The 22,360-nt window shown below is 38.0% G+C and overlaps 1 protein-coding gene across 6 annotated transcripts in view; it reads right to left on the bottom strand.

Moving 5' to 3' along the window:
- The window catches only part of FRY (FRY microtubule binding protein), a 476,275-nt gene that overhangs the window by 402,762 nt on the left and 51,153 nt on the right, over positions 1–22,360 (bottom strand). For 2 of the 6 annotated variants that reach the window (XM_084878508.1, XM_084878509.1), the window contains exon 1: positions 3,114–3,460. In XM_084878508.1, coding sequence (XP_084734634.1) covers positions 3,114–3,318 — 205 coding nt within the window. In that variant the 5' untranslated portion in view covers positions 3,319–3,460. Of the gene's footprint in view, positions 1–3,113; positions 3,461–3,965; positions 4,046–22,360 lie in introns of those variants that run through there. The other 4 variants (XM_084878505.1, XM_084878504.1, XM_084878510.1 and 1 more) reach the window with 3 other exon arrangements.

Below are 22,360 nucleotides of genomic sequence, written 5' to 3' on the forward strand. Positions count from 1 at the left end.
ATGGAAGAAAGAGCACGACAGGAATGTGTGTGTGTGTGTGTGTGTGTGTGTGTGTGTGTGTGTGTGTGTGTATGTGTGTGTGTTTGGAGGTGACTGAGAATAGCACAAGTAGTCTGGAAGAGGGCAGAGCATACAAACTATGCCAAGAGTTAATTTTATTTAGCACAATTTGAGTCAATAATAAATAACAAAAATTAATAAATGTGCCAGGCATTGTGACAGATACTAAGAATACAATGGATAACAAAACTGATATGGTCTCTGGCTCACTGGTTTGTGGGAGATACAGACAATTACAATACAGTATGATACTAAGTGTATGATAGGTAAAACCTGGGTATTATGAGCACACAGAATGGACCTAGCCCAGATGTGGGCGTCAGGAAAACTTCCTAGCAGAAGGGATGTTGAACTGACACCTACAGCCAGGAATTAGTGAAGTGCAACTCTACAGGTAGGGTATATAGCACCTAGATGCCTTAAAAGAGCAAGCATGCTGCGCCATGGGGATCTGAAGTTGACCGAGTTTGTGAGGAGACAGGGGAAGGTGTGCTAACAGATGGGGCTAGGCATGGAAGCAGGGGCAGATTATGCAGTCTGTTGTACTTTGCATTAAGCAGTCTGAACTTTGTCCTAAGAGCAGTGGTAACCACTAAAGAATTTTAAGTAAGGGAATGAAGCAAACAGATTTGCATTTGGGGTGTGTAACTATCCTCAGTGTGCAATGGCTCTTAGAGAAAAAATGGCTCTTCTGATAGGAACAGAAGGGCAACATGTAGCTGGATTCTTGAAGGTCTATTCCTAACACAGTGCAGAATGGAATGAATATTTCATGAGTGAATGAATGAGTGCGTGAATGAATGAACTGATCAATCAGTCATTCACTGCGGGACTGAAGACATGAGACTTGAGGTGGAAGCTAATGTTGTCTGTGTGCATGTGAAGTTCCAAGCAAATACATATAGAGCACTGACATGTCCTCCAAAATCTTCTCAGACAAATGATAACAACAGATGACAAGAGGGTAAAACATAAAAGAGGGAAGCAGCTTCAGTGCTGTAGTCCAAAGGTCCTGTCTGAGCCCTACTTTTGCTATTAATGTTGAGTTGCATCTTAATTTCTCTCACCCTCAGGTTCCACATAATACCTGTTCCTTATGTGCAAATACATAGCTGCATAAAATGGAAATAGGTTCTCACAATCTACCCACATTTCTGTTTACAGTTGATGTTTAGGAGATGAGGTGGGGTTTTCAGCCCAGTGGCCTTTCTAAGTCATCCATTGTAAAAAGAAATTCATGCAGCATGGATGACAGTGGAGTTGAAGGTTAGTTGAAAGGAATTTAGGAGTCATGCCACCAGTAGTATTCAAACTTTGGGCAGGTGACTCTCAAGCTTATCAATTGGAGACCCTGGCAGAGAGGTTGGGAGGAGGACAGTAAGGGCCACCTCCTGCTGCTCTTCCAGTGAAGGGAAAGGGGGCAGAAATAAATAATGTGCTTGAAGGCCATAGGGATCAGTGAGGTGGCTTGAACAAAACACACAGACATTTAGGAACACAATCTAGACTAGAACTCAGCTCATTTAAGTCCAATACTCTTTTCACATTCCTCCCTGTTACATTAATTGTGTCAATTGGAGATCCTAGAAAGGATAACCTGTGTAAGATCTAAACTAACAGATTTTGTGTTTGTACACATATTCACACCTCTGGCTCCTTCCAGTCTGGGCTTTGCTTTTCCTTCAGAGGAGCTAGACATGAGGGCAACAGCCTAGAACTAGATGATCTTCAGAAAGAGAGGCCAAACTGGGAATTAGGGCAAGGAAGCGAAGTGCCCTGGGATCTGGTAGTTTGGGAAGGAGAAGCCCTTGTGAACTATGGGAGTGGGTCTTGGTGGTGGAGAAAAGCAGGAAGAATTATGTATACATGGATCCAGATATATTAACCCAAATAATAAAGAAAGAAGAAAATGCAGCAGGTGAAAAATAGGTCTGGCAGAAGGTTCCTGAGGTACTTAGGGAACCAACTCTGCTGGCAATGCTTCATGTCTTACAGATCAAAGAGCACAGGCCCAAAGCAATTGTGCTTTGAGATACTTTAGATATGTAAATGTTCCTCCTTAAAGCATTTTTCATATCATATCAGCCCCTCCTTCTCTCCCAGCACACTAACACATTCACACCTCTGGCTCCTTCCAGTCTGGGCTTTGCTTTTCCTGCAGAGGAGCTAGACATCAGGGCAACATCACTGAACCAAAAAGAAATTGATGAAAACAACAGCTTCCTTAGAAGTGTAATTTTCAGATCGTGGCCTTGAGTCCCATATTTCCAAATCACCTTCTATTTCCTAAAGCAATACAAAGACTCAACTGTTAGGAGAGCCAATATCATTTTACTAAGTAAAACCTGATTGAATTATTTTTCCCTTTTCTATCCTGCTTGAAGAGTCTAATAAACCAATTAATCATAACAAAAAGGCCACTTCCAGTTTCTCCAGGAAATTCCCATGCAAATACTATTGAAATCAAGTTGACTAAATAGTTCATATTTTTCAATGAGCCCTGAGGTAGGGTTCACTGTCACAGGCATCTTACGCCATTTCCACATCTGTAATACCCAGGCACGAACATCTACAGCAGACATCAGAGTGCTTTCATCAAGATTAAACACAGTGAGGCCTCTGAGGTTTCATATATTTCACCATCCACATTGTTTAATTGAGCCCTTTTCTACCAAAGCTTTTAGGCTCTGATGCAAGACAGGAATTTGAAGCATGTACTCAAGTATTTAATGTTAATATCTATGGCACACACACATCAGCTTCACTCAACAATCCAACGATCTTGCAAAATAAAGGGAAAAAATGCCAGTGAATGAAAAGCAGGGGGGACTTCTGCAGGACTGTAAGCAAAGCTGCTCCTGACAAATAATAAAACAGCTACCTATTCACAGACCCTTAAAGATGTTAGGAAAATAAAAGAAGTGGAAGTACTTTTAAATTGGAGAATCATTTTATTTTTTACATTCAAACATGTTGATTTGGCTCTGAAACATGTCCCACGTTAATTTTAAATATAACACATCTGATAGTAACAAAATTTAAACAATTCCTACCTGGAAATATGGATGGTCTCTTTTTCGGTCGCCTCAGGTGAATAGGTTCCAAGTTTTTAATGTTTCTTTGAAGTCTTCCTCTAATATCATGTCCTAGGAGTAGTTCAGGAGGCAGACTACTCCGTCTTGATGACTTGTAATCATTTGGAGCTGACTGTAGCTTGTTCTTTGTTCTGGAATACAAATTGCTGTCATCAACTGCCATTGCATGAGATACATTAGGGACTCTTTAAAAAAATCTGCAAAGCCAGAGTCAGTGGCAGCCACCGCCAAGTCCAACCAGGTTCAGATGTCCTCAGCTTTGCGCCACACTTGTTTAGGAAGCTCAACAGGTTGATAGGCACAGACTTGAACAGGTGTAGAATTACTAAGTGGCCCCTCCTTTCAACACTTAATAGCAGGGGGAGGAGAGATGCAAAAAAAAAATCATTAGGGGAATGGGAACAGCTGTGGCCACTCCCAACCCTTGTAGACAGCAGTGAAAACGGGGCAAATGGTTGCTGGGTGGAATTTGTTTTACTGGAGCAATGCCATAAAGCAAACACAACTCACTACTTAAACTAGAATACCTATGCGGATTGTAGTTCTCATTATTCTTGTTTCCAAAGTCTTAGAGACTTTAAACTTTTCAAGAAACATTTTTTACATGCCCTCATAACTTTTGTGCTAACCCACAAACTCAGAACACACGTCCGTCGTTATTAAATCCCTTATTTGGCTGGAAACCAGCTGGAGGTTGGCTGGAGAGGATGAGATAGCTGGTGATGATCAGGAAGGAACCTGGGTGTGTGTCAAGCAGCAGTGCTGGGAACCCAGCGCAGCCCACGCCTCCCCTTCCATCCTGTGTTCTACCTGGCAGATGGCTGGTCTGAAGTTCAGCGGTCTGGCTGAGAAGTTAGAAGTCTGACAAACAGGCTGTGACCCTGACACTGATGACAGCCTCCATTCAACAATATAAAGTAGATATTGTTATCCTTGCCGGGCTTCTGCCTGGCTTTCAATTCAAATGGTCAGTGCTCTGGTGATCTGAGAAAAAAACCCAGCATTTACTAGACTCCTGCCTTGACCCATCACATGTTTTCTTACTTTCTCTTTCAGATTTGCATTTTGTCCTTTGTTCTCTTTCCCCCTTGCTCTATTTATGTGGAAATGTTCCACACTCTTTTCTGAAACTGTGCAGAAATCCTAACTCTAATTTATCCTCTACCAGTGTCCTGTGTGTTCTCTGTGCCCCTCTCCCCTGGTATTCTCCCCCCACCTTCTCTCTCTCTCTCTCTCTCTCTCTCTCTCTCTCTCTCTCTCTCTCTCTCTCTCTCTCTCTCTATCCCTATCTCTATCTCTATCTCTATCTCTATCTCTATCTCTATCTCTATCTCTATCTCTATCTCTATCTCTATCTCTCTCTTTTGCTTTTTCTCTTCCCAGTGCTTGGGATCAGTACAAACACAACATTACAAAGGATTTAGGGGTTGGTTCAGAATCACTGTTTACTTTGGTTTCCTGGATGCCAAGTAGGTTTTACTGTTCGTTAAAATGTAGAGTTAAGAATATATTTCCACACTAAGAGAACTTCCATTCTCTATTTTCCTTATTCTTCAGCAGCAGGTTTTCAAACTGCAACAGATCTTCTTAAAAGCATTTTTTGACAAGTATGTCCAGATTAGGGTTGTCATTATAATCCAATTACAATTACAATGCAGCAATTATATTTACATAGATTATTGTTATTTTATTAACTCTGAGAAACACCTACACTGTTTCTCTCACAGGACTTGAACTATTTTGTCAAGTTGAAAGGACCCTCAATTTTAAAACAACTTGTGGCTTGTACAAAACTGTTTTTAAAAGCCCACGAGACTACTCAAAGCTCCCTTAGCTTAATAAAAGTACATTTTTTTCTAATAAAGAAATAAAAAGTATTTGTAAGGTTTGAGGTAAAGATTTAATAACAGAAAAAAATTCATAACCCAATTCTCAAGAATGGTGTTTACGCTGCAAATGGACAGCAGGGTAGAGCCCCGGGACACTGAACACTGGAAGCACACTGGGAGAAATACAGCAATAACAAGAACAAGGAGGAGCTCTTTAGAGCTGTTTCTTTCCTACTTCAGGGTCACCACGGGCCGAAGTAACAGTGTGTGAGAGAGGAAATAAAGTCTCAGAGGAAAAGTGTTATTAGCGCACATGTGCCACAGGTACAGAGGCACAGGGTGCTCAGGTCATTTTGTCTTTGTCTTCACGAGACTGGCTGGAAGCACAGATGAAGTGCTTATGCACCCGGAATGCATTATAATAACAGCCATCATTTATTGTAGTGGCTCTTGACCTTTTTAATGCCGTGACCCCTTAATACAGTTCTTCATGTTGTGGTGACCCCCAACCACAAAATTATTTTTGTTGCTACTTCGTAACTGTAATTTTGCTACTGTTAGTGAATCGTAATGTAACTATCTGTGTTTTCCGATGGTCTTAGGCTCTATAGCAGCGGTTCTCAACCTGTGGGCCTAAGACCATTGGAAAACACAGATATTTACATTACGATTCATAACAGTAGCAAAATGTTACTATGAAGTAGTAACGAAAATCATTTTATGGTTGGGGGTCACCACAACATGAGGAACTGTATTAAAGGGTCGCGGCATTAAAAAGGTTGAGAACCACTGATTTATTACATGCTCATACTGGCCAGGTTCTGTGCTCGGCTTTGACATACATTATCTCACTGCCTCTTCCAAATCACTCTGTCCTGAGATCACACTGAGGCACTACATCAAATGTCTAGAAGTTGGGGGAGAAGATGTGAAGGTAGGTTTACCTGAATCCAAAACCCATGGTCAAGTCCATGCATTAAAGTACTATACCATGCTGATTATTAAACATATATAACACCTAAAAGAAATGGAAAAGACTTTCTCTGTTTTCCTTGGGCTGAAGCAAATTCGTGTTCCATCAGTGGTGGGCTTGAGGAGTGGTCCGTGTCCTACCCTGGCCTGTCCATATGCCTGAGCCATCAGCAGGCCTGTAAGGCTCACAGCAAAAAGTCAGAAGAAGCAAAAAGAGAATTCAGACTTTTGCTTTAATAATAAAGTATCCATGTTGAGGCTTTTCATATTAAAATACACTTAATTAAACTATTATGTTTTTCTGAGATTTAAGTTATAATTAGAAAAGAACCTCTATCCTACTGAAGGTTTAATCCCCCATCCTCTAAAAACTAAATGATGTAAAAGAGAGCTGGAGGTGCATGAAACGCTCAAATCAACCCCTCTTCTGCCCAACCATTCTCCCCTCATAAGGAATAAAATCAGACATGAATTTAGCTTATTTAACACATTTTCTTAATGAGAAAGGTGGGAACAACCTGAATTTGCTATTATTATAATTTAAGGTAATGTAAACAAAGAATAATATTTATTTAAAAGAAGTATTAAATCTGTGAACATGAAAAAATATAAACTTTCCTTTCAAAATATTTAAATTGGCAGACAACATGAATGCTAATCAACCACAGAAAATTTAGCTTGGTTTGGTCTAAAAGAGAATATTCATAGACTGTAACGTTAAGTCTACCCCACCCTCTTTATACTAATAGCCAAAAGCAGAATGTAATTTTTTTCAGATAGTCGAATGATGATATTGGGCTCTGGGCTAAGAGTTCTCTCAAAACTTATAGCATAATTAATTTTAAATATATAATGGGATATTTTCTATTACTATACTTTAAAAAAAGTATTATGTTTTAAATGTCTCCATTCTCAAAAAAATTCAATATATTAATCTCTTCTGAAGTACTCCTTATCTTTCAAGAAGTTGTTTATTTTATATTAAATGATGTTACCATCTCACGAACATTTTATTCTTTCTGATGGTAAGACACTGTCTTCTTTATCTTAGAATGTTCAAATACCCATAGGAACACATTTCCTTACTTTGCAGCCATGATCTTCTTGTGATTTTTTGATAGTTTTTAAATAGTATGACTGAATAATTCTGCTCTTGTGACTAATCAAAGCCCCAAACTTCAACATAGGCATTGCTATGGTCTCCCCAAGCCTGGACCTGGACAACTGACTTTCAGAAATGCACCAGAGATCTTTTATGTGGCTTCCAGGAGATTTCATTTTGTTGATTTTGGCTCTTAGATCCAGCCTTTGCTTTTCCCCACATGTTTGGGGCTCTGTTTGGGATGAGAGCAGAAAGAATAGTATTCAGAAGCTTCTTTCAATCTTTTTTATTCAAAAAAAATTCTCTTAACCTATAAAAATCTAAGTGTATAAATTTTGTATTTGGACAAGCAAATAAATAATTGTTCCTTGGACTAAGCTATGTAATGTCCTGGTGTCTTGGCTTTCTGATCTAAAAAATAAAGGAAATAATTTTTGCTTCTTTCAATAAATTGTGTGAATTACCTAAGTAATGGTTGATATCCCAAGGTAAAAGATGTTATATACAAAGTAGATTATAGATAACAAATTGAGAAATTACATGTATTCATATAAATGCCAGGAAGTATTATTCTGGTAAATGAAATCTTTATCATTTTAATGCCACTTTTATAAAAATTATTTGATTAGAGAGTGCTTTTCGTGACAACAGCACTCAACAAAATAAGAACTGAAAAGACTTCCTCAACCTAATGAAGAATATCTATTAACATAAAAAACTTACAGATAACATCATACTTAATGATGAAAGAATGCTTTCCCTCTAAGATCAAAAACAAGGTAAAAATGTCTACTCTTTCCAGTTCTATTTAACCTTATACTGGATGTCCTAGCTAGTGAAAATGGGCAAGAAAAAAATAAAATACATCTAAATTATAGGGGAAGATGTGAAACTACGTATGCAGATAACATATGTAGAAAATCTAACAGAATCTACAAGAGTTACATGAACTAAGTGAGGTCAGCCAGCACGATTTCAGGATATAAGATAAATGCATAAAAATCAATTGTATTTCTATATTAGCAATGAAAACTGGAAAATAAAACTTAAAAACACAACATCATAAGATTATTAAATATTTGCAGATAAATTTGACAAAGGATGTGACAGATATATACAGTAAAACTAGTTACTAAGAAATTACAGAAAACCTATAAATGTAGAGAAAGAGAAAGATACCATGTTCATGGGTCAGAAGACTCAATATTGTTGAGATATTAATTCTTTCCAAATTAACCTATCATTTTAATACAATCAATAAAAAATCCTAGCAAGCTTTTTTATATAAATTGAAAATCTGAAACTAAAATACACAGGGGAATGCAAAGGCTCAAGATTAGACGAAACAAATTAGAAGGTTAATACTATCAATTTCAAAATCTTGACATAAAGGTACAATTTATGTCAAAATCTTGACATAAAGGTACAATGACAAGGTAATTCTGCCTTACAAAGAGAAAAACAAACAATGGAATAGAACAGATAATCCAGAAATGAGCCCACATATAAATGAACAACTGATTTTTTACAAAATTGCAAAAGAAATTCAGTAGAAAAATGATAATTTTTTTTAAGAAAGTGATAGAACAATTAGTATGCAAAAACAAACAAACTGATCTATACCTCACATCACATGCAAAAATGAACTAAAAATGCACTACAAGCTTAAATAACAACTCTAAAATCATTAATTTTCTAAAACAAAATATAGGAGAAAACCTCTGATTGATAAAAACACAAATCAATAAGATGAATTTTATCAAAATTAAAACCTTCTAAAAAGTTTTTTTTAATCCCCTGCTCTTTGAAAGGCACTGTGAAGAAAACGAAAAGATAAGTTACAGACTGGGAGAAAACATTTGGAAGGCATATATTTGGTAAAGAAAAGAGCTAGACTAAAAAATTTGCATTCTGTATGATTCCAGTGATCTGGGCCATTTTCTGTGACAGGAAAAAAGCTACTGAATCAAATGAGGACTATCAGAAGGTGTCCTTCCAATACCTCCATTCTTAGATGTTGACAGAAGCCACCATTTTCTTTCCTCTGTCCAGGAATTAAATTCCAATTCCAGACATCTATGTTTTACTCAAGACTTCAGAAAGTCCCAGCCAGCTTTCAGGAAACTTTATCAAAATTTGAGACCATCCTCATCAGTAACGTGGGTCTTAGTTCTCTACTTCAGTTCTCCCAAGTTCCCCCATCACCTCAGAAAGATCTATCTATCTATCTATCTATCATCTATCTATTCTTGTATTTATTTTTAGCATTTTCTAGATTAAAAGGTGATTTATTTTATATCATATTCTAGAATCTAGGGAAGGTCCAAATATCGGAAACAAAATTGTAAGTCAAAGCAACATCTTTTTTACCCCAACAAAATATAACTATACATTTATATTACTAATCTATGATAAATAGTTAAGAGGTAGGATTTAAAACAACTCTTGAAGCAGATCTATTTTTGGTTTGTTGCACAAAATCCATACTTCTTGCTAATTATATTAATACTATTATTAATTACAATTTAAAGGACAAATATTTTTATAGTAGCTAAATTGCAAAATAATTGCATATTTAATTCTTTTTTAGAAAATTATTTTGATTACAAAGGAAATACACGTTTGTTGCAGAATATTTGAAAAGTACAAAATGTAAATAAAATTATATAACCTCACCAATCAAGACAACCACTGCCAACATTTTGGCACATTTGGTTTCAGATTTCAGGCTTTGTCCTGATACTCATCACCTACCCAGATTCAACATCAGAACTGGCTCCCAGCCCATGAATCTATCAAGGGAATGGTGCTACATGCTTAAGAGGGCCCTGCAAGGAACCAATCCTGCTTAACTCTGTTTAAACCAGCATTTCCCAAACTTAGTTGAATATGAATTTATTTCTCCCCTTTTTAATGTAACAACTGCTAGTACCCTTCAGCCCTGATGTTTTACAAAACAAGTTTGGGAACTGCTATCTTAACCCAAAGCCATTTGTTAATGGCCTCTTCGGGCACTGTGGCAGGTCATGGTAGGAGAAACCAGAACAAGTTTGTGATGTACTTTAAAGTCCTATTCATTGTGCTCCAGGCCTCCCTCCCTTACAAGTAGAACAGGCCTCAGTGCTATGTGGTCAGTACAAAAATCTGCTACCTTCCCATGTGCTAAAGAGGTGGGCATAGGAAAATAACTTCAAATAATTCATGTCTGGCTCAGAAGTCAAAGACAAGCCAAATGAATTGCCTTTATAATTATAACTTATACAGACAACTAAAGAAACACATTTTTACTTTTTCAGCATACCCCAGCACTTAGAAGGGGGCAAGTTAAAATATGATTTCTATTTTTTTACAGTTTGTCCTCTAAGTAGATGGAAAATAACTAGGACACAATGTTCTCACTCTGTCAGTAACTCCACTGTTCTACACAAACCTGTATTTTTCTTGTTGTTGAACAAGTTTCTCTACAAAGGATCAGCTCTCACACCACCTCTATGAAACGCTATCCTATCACAGAGGTCAGTGTTTTTCCATCTATGCTTTCTTGTGGTTTCATTTTGGTCTTCATAGAGGTGAACAAGTTTGATGAGTAATTTAATAAATCTATTTTATGGCTTTCCACTTTTCTACAATAATTCCTCTGAAATTCTCAAAAGATGAACCATTACATCAACTCAGACTTTTATCCATATTTATTTGCTGTCAGGCCTTTATTTTTACTTACTATTGATCTGAAAGGTTGGTATTTCACTGCAGTTTTTCTAAATCCCCTTTCCACACTGAGAGAGAATTCTTATGAAGTTTACAGTAATGAAACAGGTGAGAATTTTGGAAAACTTTGGAGTTTTAGAAAATCTATCACGGAATTCTCAATGTAATTTAGACTTAAAAATATATTATACTAACTGTTACAAGAAATACAATTCTTTACATCATTTAATACAAGAGTTCCATGTATTGTTTGAGTTGCCATTCTGGAAGGTAATACAGATTGTACTATGCATGAAGCTTCCTTTCCTTAGAAAACATCCACCATTTTACTTCTACTTTGAGACATTAAATCTAGAAATAAGCAGTATTTTGTGCAGCTGCATACTTACTAGCCGTGTGTGTGTGTGTGTGTGTGTGTGTGTGTCTGTGTGTGTGTGTGTGTGTAATGAAAGGCTGGGTAAACACATACACCCAGGGTGAGCAGGATGAGGATGTACTAACAGTGACTTCATTTTATACTGAGGATATAAGGGGGTTTCTGGCAACTACTTGTGAACATTCTTTCCTCCAAACCAAACAAGTTAGTAATTTGAAACTCCATCTCATATCCTGTAGCTGTCAGACACCCTTCCTTGACACAGATTCAAAGCTATAATTTTCTACATGGTCTGCTCTTTTTTTGGAGAAAGTGGTTTTTGGTTTATGTTATTTTGTCTACATTCCTTGAAAACATCTATTCTGATGCAATGCTTCACAGAATATTTCTTATTTTATTAATCCTTAGGGGATATATATATATATATATATATATATATATATATATAGCCTAGTGCATGAAATTCATGCATGAGTGGAGGGGGGGGCGGAGGGAGGAGGGCCTTCAACCCGGCCTGCACTATCTCCAATCTGGGACTGCTGGCTCCCAAACACTCACCTGCCTGATCACCCCTAACTGCTCCCCTGCCTGCCTGATCACTCCTAACTGCCTCTGCCTTGGCTCCCGTCACTGCAGCTTTGTCCAGAAAGATGTCCCCAATGACATCCAGAAGGTTGTTTTGCTGTCTTGTCTAATTAACATATTATACTTTTATTAGTATAGATTAGTATAGATATATGTAGATATTCAATCACTTATGTATGTGTTCATCTAGAACTTTATTTCATATGTCTAAGCAACATGTGGTTCTTAGACAAGTATTGTTAGCTGAGGGATATTTAATTGACCCATGTTCTCATTCTCAAATACTGGCTGTGCATTCTTCAGATATATCTAATTCTCAAATCAATGCTACCATTTCATATAATATTTGGGCCCCTATGTCAAGCCATCTGATTGGTATTTCCATTTGGATATGATCACCCCAAACGCAACACATCCAGAACTGAAGTCATCATGATTTCAAAATGCACCCCTCCTGCATTTTCTTGACCTCCTAAGTTCCTAACTTGGAATTATTCTAAATTCTCTTCTCTGGACATCACTACACACACTACTTACCAGGTGCCTCCAATTTTACCTTTTTGAACTCTATTCCTGTTATACATGTTCTAATGCAGGTCTCCATTGCCTGGATTCTGCAATACCTTCCTCTCTACCTTTAGTGCTCTGCCCCTAAACATATCCTAAGTGTTGGTGCCCAATGACTCCATCTAAAAGGAAAATGGTGAGGTCATTCTTCTACTTAAATTATATTAATGGCTCCCTACAGCCTACAGGTGGAAAGGCAGTGATAGCTTGATTTCTATTTCTTAGCAAGACCCTCGTTTCCTCTGTGACCAGGTGCTGGTTCACTTCTTTACATTCATCTATTTCAAAGGCCTTCTTTGTGCTGCCTGTTCAGGAGCATTCAAGTATATGTGGCAGTGCCCTGACATGCCTCACTCCAGCCATTTCTGTTAGCACCTGAGTACATTTGCCATTGCCTCCTGAGTCCTTTCTTACCCTCTCTTCACCTCTAAGTTCATTTTCATGATCCCTACACTTCAGCCCCCGTCTCCTGTCCTAATTCCCCAGGTTCCATTAAAAAACCATTTATGGCTTTTTCCAGCTGAGTTAGGTGGTCCTTTGTGCTTCTACCTCACCCTGCACAATTACCTACCACTACATTTCCTGCACTCTTTGATACTTCCTTACTTATAACTCAGTCTCCCTTGCTGGAATAGCATTCATTTCTTTGTAGCATCAGTGCCTAGCTCAGTGTCTGGCATACAGTAAGACCTCAGTAAATGTTTGCTGAGTTATGGAACTGGAGGCTCATCCTCCTTACTTACTGGAACCACTTCTGCCTTGCCTTGGGTGCCTGTGTCCTACAGAGGCAGACTCCTGGGGCTAAGAGCAGAAGCAAAGGTGAATAACAGCAGAATCATGTCTTCTGAGTTCAGGCAACTTCTAAAAGCAATTCTGGACTGTGGTAGTTATATTTTCAGACACTAAAACAAACACAAATACTCTAACAGGTTTACATCAGCAGAAGAAAGAAAGTTAGGAAGAGAAAAACAATAAGAAAAGTTCAAGAAAGGGTAAGAAAGGACTCAGGAGACAATGGCAAAATGTCTCAGGCACTAACTGAGAAACATTTAGGTAAAAGGCTGATGTGGAAGGATAAGGCTTGAACACTTGACTCCAATATTAAAAGGTTGATTTCCTTGGTTCACAAATGGCTCAAACATAACTCTCAACAACTTTTTTGGGTAACTTTCAAAATGAGTGAAATAATCACAAGAAAGTAACTTTATACCAAAAAGGTAAAACAAGAATCCAGGCAAGTTAATGGAATCAGATACACCTAATTGTTCTTGTTATACCAAACAATTTATGACAAGAGGGAGAATGGAAGATAATTCTAGTGCTATTTTGTGAACTTGACATTTCCCAATTCAGAATAATAGAACACAAATTTGGGCAATGGAAATAGCCTTAAGGGAAGAGGGAAGAGCAAAGAATGGAGGGGCAGGCAGTTGGACTCTGGAACCCAAGGCTCTACTGTCTATCACAGTAAATTGTGTGTCTCTAGGAACCTCACTTCCCTCTGTAAGCACTTGCTTCTGAACACAACAAGGCTTATGGAGGCAAAACAGGACATCCACCAAGGGCAGACAGTTATTACAATTCTAATCCATTCAATGTGACACACATTTATTGAGTTCTTTCATGTATTAAAACTATAAGTCCAGCTGTAACAGAAGGACATAAAAATATTAGGCAGAGTTCCTGAGTTTGAAGAACATACAATTTAATAAATGTCAGAGAATAATAATACCTGACCTGATTAATTGGCTGCTGTACACAAAGGCCAGGAGACATCTTGAATAAAAAAAGGGTGGGTGATAAGAGATGAAAATTCCATCATATATATTTAATTAACCATTTAAATAGAAAAGTGAATGTAAACAAAAAAATTAGTAAACATGATTTGTGCCAACAAATGACTTAATGTTTGTGCTGAATTTCACAAATGCAGCAGACTATGCTGTGTATGCATAAGTTCAAAGGGCTATCTATATGCCATTCTGCAGACAGGAAACATGCAAGACTTTAGAGGCCAAATTAAGAACACTTACTTAAAATTACATTCCACTTCTAACTTGAGTAGTCCTAAAAATCTAAAAAGATTCTAATAAAGTTGTAAGAGGTACATCAGTTTCAGAAGGAAGAGTAGGAAAGAATACCTAGATTAAAAAAAAAAAAAATCTTTACTGTTGAAAGTATTACATATGTACTCCCTTTTCCTCATTGACCCTTCTAGCCTGCTCCTGCCTCCCACAGCAGGTCTTTATCACTCTCCTGTCTATGTTCATGGGTTATGCTTATATGCACACAAGTTCTTTGGTTGATCTCTTCCCACCCACCCACCCATTCCCATTTTCCCTCTGAAATTCCACTGTCTTCCATGCTTCTATGACTCTGGATCTATTTTGTACATCAGTTTATATTGTTAATTAGATTCCACATATGAGTGAAATCATGTGATAATTGTATTTTTCTGACTGACTTATTTCACTTAGTATAATACTCTCCAGGTCCATCTATGATATCTCAAAGGGTAAGAAACCCTTCTTTTTTACTTCTTCATAGTATTCAACGGTGTATACCATAGTTTTTTTATCCACTCATCTACTGATGGGCTATTGTAAATTGTGCTGCTATAAACATAGGGGTGCATACGTTTTTTCTGATTGGTGTTTTGGGTTCCTTAGGATATATTTCTAGAAGTGAGATCACAGGATCAAATGGCAGTTCAATTTTTAATTTGTTGAGGAAACTCCATACTGTTTTCCATAATGATTGCACCAGTCTGCATTCCCACCAGCAGTGTATTAGGGTTCCCTTTTCACCACATCCTTGCCAGCACTTGTCATTTGTTGCTTTTTTGATGGTAGCCATTCTGACAGGCGTGAAGTAACTGTCATTTTAATTTTCATCTTTCTGATGATCATTTTTTCATATGTCTTTTGGCCATCTGTATTCCCAGTTTGGGTTAATAAAATTGCTGATGCAGATTGCTTTAGTTTCATTTTTGACTTACTGGTAACCAAACAATTTATGACAAGAGGGAAGAACTTCTGAAAACCAGCTGAACTTTCATAAGGGATATAAGACATCTGAGGAAGCAAGAAGAGGACAAAATGGCAGCAGAATAGATGGATGTGTCCTGAGCCTTGTCCCAGAGCAGATAGCGTGAGCAGCTAAATCGAGTGATATCCACCCCGAATTCGTGAAGGAGACACAGTTGGTGAAACAATGTGCAGCGGGAAGGGCAGAGGACACCTGGAGAAAGCCCAGGGCACTGCAACCATGTAAGCAGTAGACACATGAGACACTCTTATCCGAGTAGCAGCAGCCCTGCAAGCAGCCTGCCCCAGGCCAAAGAGTGGCAGCTTCACGTGGCCTGCCCCTGTCCAACGAGTAGCACCTGTGTGAGTGGCCCACCCCTTTTCTGAGGGGCAGCAACCACGAGGCAGCACACCCCCACCTGAGGAGCAGCAGCTGAATGAGGAGCCAGCCCCATGCAGCCTAACCCCATCTGAAGAGCAGCAGCTGGATGCAGCCCACACCCTGCACCTGTTGGACGAACAGCCTGCCTCATCTGAGGAGAAGCAGCCATGTGAGCAGCCCACCCCTGTCCAAGGAGCAGCAGGCCACCCCCACTTAAGGAGCAGCAGTCACCTGAGCAGCCCTCCCCAATCTGAGGAGCAGCAGCTGCACGCAGCCTGCACCTATCTGATGAGCATCAGTCACCTGAGCAGCCCAACCCTATCCCAGAAGCAGCAGCTGCATGTGCAGCTCTCTCCCATCCAAGGAGCAGCAGCTACGCAAGCAACCTGTCCCTCATTGGATGAGCAGCAGCCCTGCGAGCAACCTGCTCCTGTCCAAGGAGCAAAAGCCTCAAGAGTAGCCCACCCAGTCTGAGGAACAGCAGCCACGTGCAGCCAGCCCCCATCCAAAGAGCAGCAGCCATGCGAGCAGTCAGCCCCTGTCCAAGGAGCAGCAGCCATGTGAGCATGTGAGCAGCCCTCCCTCGTATGAGGAGCAGCAGCTGTGTGAGCAGCCTCCCCTCACAAGCCAGAGGAGCCACCACTGCTGTGCACCCACCAGAGGAGCCACTGCCAACTGAGGAGCAGCTGCTGCCATGACCATTCGAGGAGAAAGCACAGTTTGAGGAGCCACTGTCACCTAAGAAGCAGCCCTTGCATGAAAAGACATCTAGATCTTTGGTGAGAAAAAAATGGGTAGACAAAGAAATCCCCAAAGGAAAGAAAAGGAGGAATCACTGAAAAAGCAGCTAAGTGAAACAGAGACATGCATTATGTCAAAAAAAGGATTCCCTCTTGTCATAAATTGTTTGGTTACCAGTAAGTTCATAAACTGAATGGATGAATAAATCAACAACTTATGTAAGAATCAAAAAGAAATAAAGAGTGGTGTAGCTGCAATAAAGAAAAAACACCATAAAAACTTTCAACGGTTGCCAAAACCAGTTTGGCTCAGTGGATGGAGTGTCAGCCTGCGGACTGAAAGGTCCCAGTTTCGATCCCAGTCAAGGGCATGTACCTTGGTTGTGGGCACATCCCCAGTAGGGGGTGTGCAGGAGGCAGTTGATCGATGATTCTCTCTCACTGATGTTTCTAACAATCTATCCCTCTCATTTCCTCCCTGTAAAAAATCAATAAAATAATTAAAAAAAAAAAAAAACTTTCAACAGTAGACTAAGAGAATTGGAGGACTGAATTAGTGAATTAGAAGACAGGGAAGCAAAACACACCCAAAATGAACTGCAATTGGAGAAAAAAAAAATTAAAGATAGGAGGAGAGCCTAAGGGAGCTATGGGACAACATGAAATGAAGCAATGTACGAATAATAGGGGTGCCAGAACAACAGAAAGAGGAACAAGGGTTAGAAAACCTATTTAAGAAATAATTGTCAAAAAACTTCCCTAATGTGGGGAAGAAAAAAGTCACACAAGCATAGAGAGTCCCAAACAAGATGAACCTGAAAAGACCCACAGCAAATACACATCATAATTATGATGATAAATGTTCAGGACAAAGAGAGAAGCTTAAAGGCTGCAAGAGAGACAGAAAGTTACATACAATGGGTTTCCCATTACATTATCAAATGATTTCTCAACAGAAACACATCAGGCCAGAAAATAATGGAAGGAAATTTACAAAGTTATGCAAAGCAAGTGATTGAATCCAAGAATGTTTTATACAGCAAGGCTATCATTCAAAATTGAAAGGTAAATAAGGAGCTTCACAGACAAAAAAAAGGCTAAGGGAGTTTATCACTACCAAATGAGGAATGCAAGAAATGCTAAAGGGACTGGTATAAAAAGAATAAAAAGGGAAGAAGGAACACAGGAACAAAAAATAAAAATGGCTACAACAAGTACCTGTCAATGATGACATTAAACATAAACAGACTAAATGCTCCAAATAAAAGACATCGAGTTGCTGAATGAATAAAAAAAACATGACCCATGTATATGCTGACTACAAGAGACGCATCTCAGAACAAGGGACTCTCACAGACTGAAAGTGAGGGGATGGAAAAATATCTTTCAGGCAAATGGAAATTTTTTAAAAAGCTGGAGAAGCAATACTTATATCTGACAAAATAGACCTCAAAGTGAAGGCCATAACAAGAGATAAGGAAGGCCACCTCATAATAATAAAGGGATTGATACAACAAAGGGATATAGCCCTGGTAAATTTATATGTACCCAATGCAGGAAGAGCCAAATACATTAAAAAAAAAAAAAAAATCTCCAGGAAGATATCAAGGGAGAGACTGACAACAATACAAAAATAATAGGGGACTTTAATTTATACTCCCTGCATCACTGGATAAATCCTCTAGACAAAAAATCAGCAAAGAAACAGCAATATTAAATAACTCACTAGATCAGATGGACTTAATGAACAACTTCAGAACATTTCACCCCAAAGCCGTGGAATACATGTTCTTCTCAAGTGCACATCGGGCATTTTCAAAGATAGACCACATATTGGGTCACAAGCAAAGACACTACAAATTCAAGAAGATTTAAATCATACCAAGCATCTTCTCAGACCACAATGGCATAATATTAGAAATAAACTACAATAAAAACAATCCAAAAAATTCAAAACACTTGGAAGCTGCATAGTATGCTATTAAACAATGATTGGGTTACCAAAGAGATCAAACAAGAAATTAAAAACATCCTGGAAACTACTGATAATGAAATAACAAAAATCCAAAATCTATGGGACACATGAGAGCAGTCCTGAGAGGAAAGTTTATGCTCTACAGGCCTAACTCAAAAAAACAAGGGGAAAATGGTAGTAAATCATCTAACTCTACAACTTAAAGAATTATAAAGAGAGTGAAAAGAAAAGCCCAGAGTGAGCAGAAGGAAGGAGATAATAAAGATCAGATAAGAAATAAATGACATAGGAAAAAAAAAAAAAAAAAAGGAAGGAAGGAAAGAAGGAAGAAAAAGACAATACAAAAGATCAATGAAACCAAGAGGAACTGTTTCTTTGAAAGGATAAACAGGATTAATGAACCTCTAGCCGGGCTCACCAAGAAGCAAAGAGAGAGGACCCAAATACACAAAATCAGAAATGAAAGAGGTGAAATAACAAGAGAACCCACAAAAATACAAAGGGTTATTAAAAAATACTATGAACAACTCTATTCCTACAAATTAGACAACCTGGAGAAAATGGACATATTCCTAGAAAAATGTAACTTTCCAAAACTCAATCAGGAAGAACCTAAAAATTTCAACAGGCAAATAACTATGAAAGAAATTGAAGCAGGCATCAAAAAGCTCCCAGCAAACAAAAGCCTGGGGACAGACAGCTTCAAACAGGAGTTTTACCAAACATTCAAGGAAAAACTAAAACCTATCCTCCTCAGATTATACCAAAAATTCAAGAGGAAAGCACACATCCAAGCTCATTCTATGAAACCAACATTATCCAAATACCAAAACTAGATAAAAACACACAATGAAATACAATTATAGGCCATATGCCTCATGAACATACATGCCAAAATCCTCAAAAAAAATTCTAGCAAATCAGATACAGCATTACATAATGACCAAGTAGGATATTTCCTGGAGATGCAAGGATGGTACAATATCCACAAATCAATAAACGTGATACATCATACAAACAAACTGAGAGATAAAAATCACATAATCATATCAACTGATTCAGAAAAAACATTTGACAAAATCCAGCACCATTTCTTGATAAAAATTCTCAGCAAGGTGGAAATAAAAGGACCATACTTCAACATAATAAAAGCCATATATGACAAGCCCACAACCAACATTATACTAAATGGACAAAAACTAAAACCTTTTCCCCTAAGAACAGGGGCAAGAAAAGGATGCCCACTCTCACCACTTCTATTTGACATAGTACTGGAAGTACTAGCCATTGCTATTAGACAAGAAGAAGAAATAAAAGGCATCCAAATTGGAAAAAGAAGAAGTAAAACTGTCCTTATTCACAGATGATATGATACTGTACATAGAAAACCTTAAAGACTCCTTCAAAAAATTATTAGACTTAATAAATTAATTTGGCAATGTAGTAGGATACCAAATAAATGCCACAAAATCTATGGCATTTGTATACATTAATAATTAACTTACAGAAAGAGAGACTTAAAAAGCAATCCCGTTTGCCATCGCACCAAAAAAAATTAAGATACCTAGGAATAAACTTAACTAAGGAGGTAAAAGACCTGTATGCAGAAAACTACAGGACACTGAAAAAAGAGATAGAGAAAAACATAGATGGAAGGACATACCATGTTCATGGATTGGTAGAATCAACATAATTAAAATGCCTATTCTACCCAAAGCAATCTAAGATTCAATGCACTCCCCTATTAAAATACCAATGGCATATTTCACAGACCTAGAACAAACGCTCCAAAAATTCATGTGGAATAAAAAATAAAAAAGAACCCAAATAGCCACAGCAATCCTGAGAAAGAACAAAGTAGGTGGGATCTCAATACCAGATATCAAGCTGTATTACAAAGCCACTGTTCTCAAAACAGCCTGGTACTTGTACAAGAACAGTCATATAGATCAATGGAATAGAATAGAGAACCCAGAAATCGACCCAAACCACTATGCTCAATTAATATTTGACAAAGAAGGCAAGAACATACAATGAAGTCAAGACAGTCTCTTCAATAAATGGTGTTGGGAAAATTGGACAGATACATGCAAAAAAGAAACTAGACCGCCAACTTACACCACACACAAAAAATTAATTCAAAATGGATAAAGGACGTAAACATAAAATGGAAAACCTTAAGAATACTAGAGAAATCCACAGGCAGCAAAATCTCAGACATACGCCAAAACAATTTATTCACCAATACCTCTTCTAGGACAATGGAAACTAAAGAGAAAATAAACAAATGAGACTACATCAAAATAAAAAATAAAAACTTTTGGACAGCAAAAGAAACTACCAACTAAACAACAAGAAACGCCACTGCATGGGAGAAGATACTTGCCAATGTTATCACCAATAAGTGTTTAATCTCCAACATTTATAGGGAACTCATACAACTTAACAAAAGGAAGATAAACAACACCTCTCCCCCAAAAAAAGGGCAATGGACCTAAATAGATACTTTTTGAAAGAAGATATAAGGAAGGCCAATAGTCATATGAAAACATGCTCAAAGTCACTAATCATCTAAGAAATGAAAATCAAAACAACAATGCGGTACCATCTCACACCTGTCAGAATGGCTATCCTCAACAAATCAACAAAGGACAAGTGCTGGCAAGGATGCGGAGAAAAAGGAACCCTCTTGCACTGCTGGTGGGATTGCAGACTGGTGCAGTCACTGTAGAAAACAGTATGAAGTTTCCTTAAAATTAAAAATGGAACTCCCATTTGACCCAGTGATCCCACTTCTAGGAATATATCCCAAGAAACTAAAAACACCAATCAGAAAGGATATATGAACCCCTAAGTTCATAGATTCACAGTTCACCATAGCTAAGATTTGGAAACAGCTAAATGTCCATCAGCAGATGAGTGGATTAAAGTACCCATAGAATACTACGCTGTGGTAAACAAATCAAAAAAGGAATTCTTACCATTTGCAACAGCATAGATGGGCCTTGAGAGCATTATGCTAAGTGAAATATGCCAGTCAGAGAAAGATAAATATCACATGATCTCACTCATTTATAGTATATAATCACAACATAAACTGATGAACAAAAACAGATCCAGAGACAGAGAAGCATCGATCAGACTGTCAAATCTCAGAAGGAAGATAGTGGAGGGTGGGGGTAAGGAGAAGAGATCAACCAAAGGACTTGTATGAATGAATGTAAGCCTAACCAATGGACACAGACAACAGGGTGAGGGGGTAAGGGCATGAGTGGGGGGCAAATGGGTGGGTAAGGACACATATGTAATACCTTAATCAATAAAAAGAGATAGAGCTATAATTACACAATAGAAAAAAATAAGACATCTGATGTTCTTGACATATGATAATTAATGCATTTCTCATAACACAGAGAGGCAGCCCAGTGCGGTGGAAATAGCACTAGGGCTAGAGTCCCAGGATAAATTAGTCATTCTGAGGATTAAATAAGATACTCTATGGAAAGTGCATGGAACATATTTGCTAAGGAAATACAATTTCTGATTTCCTCCTCCTTCAAATTCTATATCAAATTGCATGGATTAATTTTGGAACAAAAATTCATTATGTAGGGTAGGTCAGAAGGTGGCTAGTTTTTTTTGGAGGAAATGGCTAGTTTTTAAAGGTTTAATAGCATTGTGATATGACCTTTCAAAGAATACTAATACGATGCTTTGATAAAAATAAAAATCCATAAGGATAATTAGTGTACAGTTTCCTGGGAAACAGATGACAAAGCTCTATATAAAGGTAAATGAGGCATTCTCCTAGACATGGAGGAATAAACATATAGTCTGAAATTGCTTTGTCCTGACAGAGAGGTGAAAGAATATTAAACTCGAAATCGGAAGATCTGGATTTGATTTTAGATTCTGACATTTATTAACTGTGTGATCCAGGATA

The sequence above is a fragment of the Pipistrellus hanaki genome, assembly GCF_964339955.1.
Source record: "Pipistrellus hanaki genome assembly, chromosome: 3".
NCBI classification, from domain to species: domain Eukaryota; kingdom Metazoa; phylum Chordata; class Mammalia; order Chiroptera; family Vespertilionidae; genus Pipistrellus; species Pipistrellus hanaki.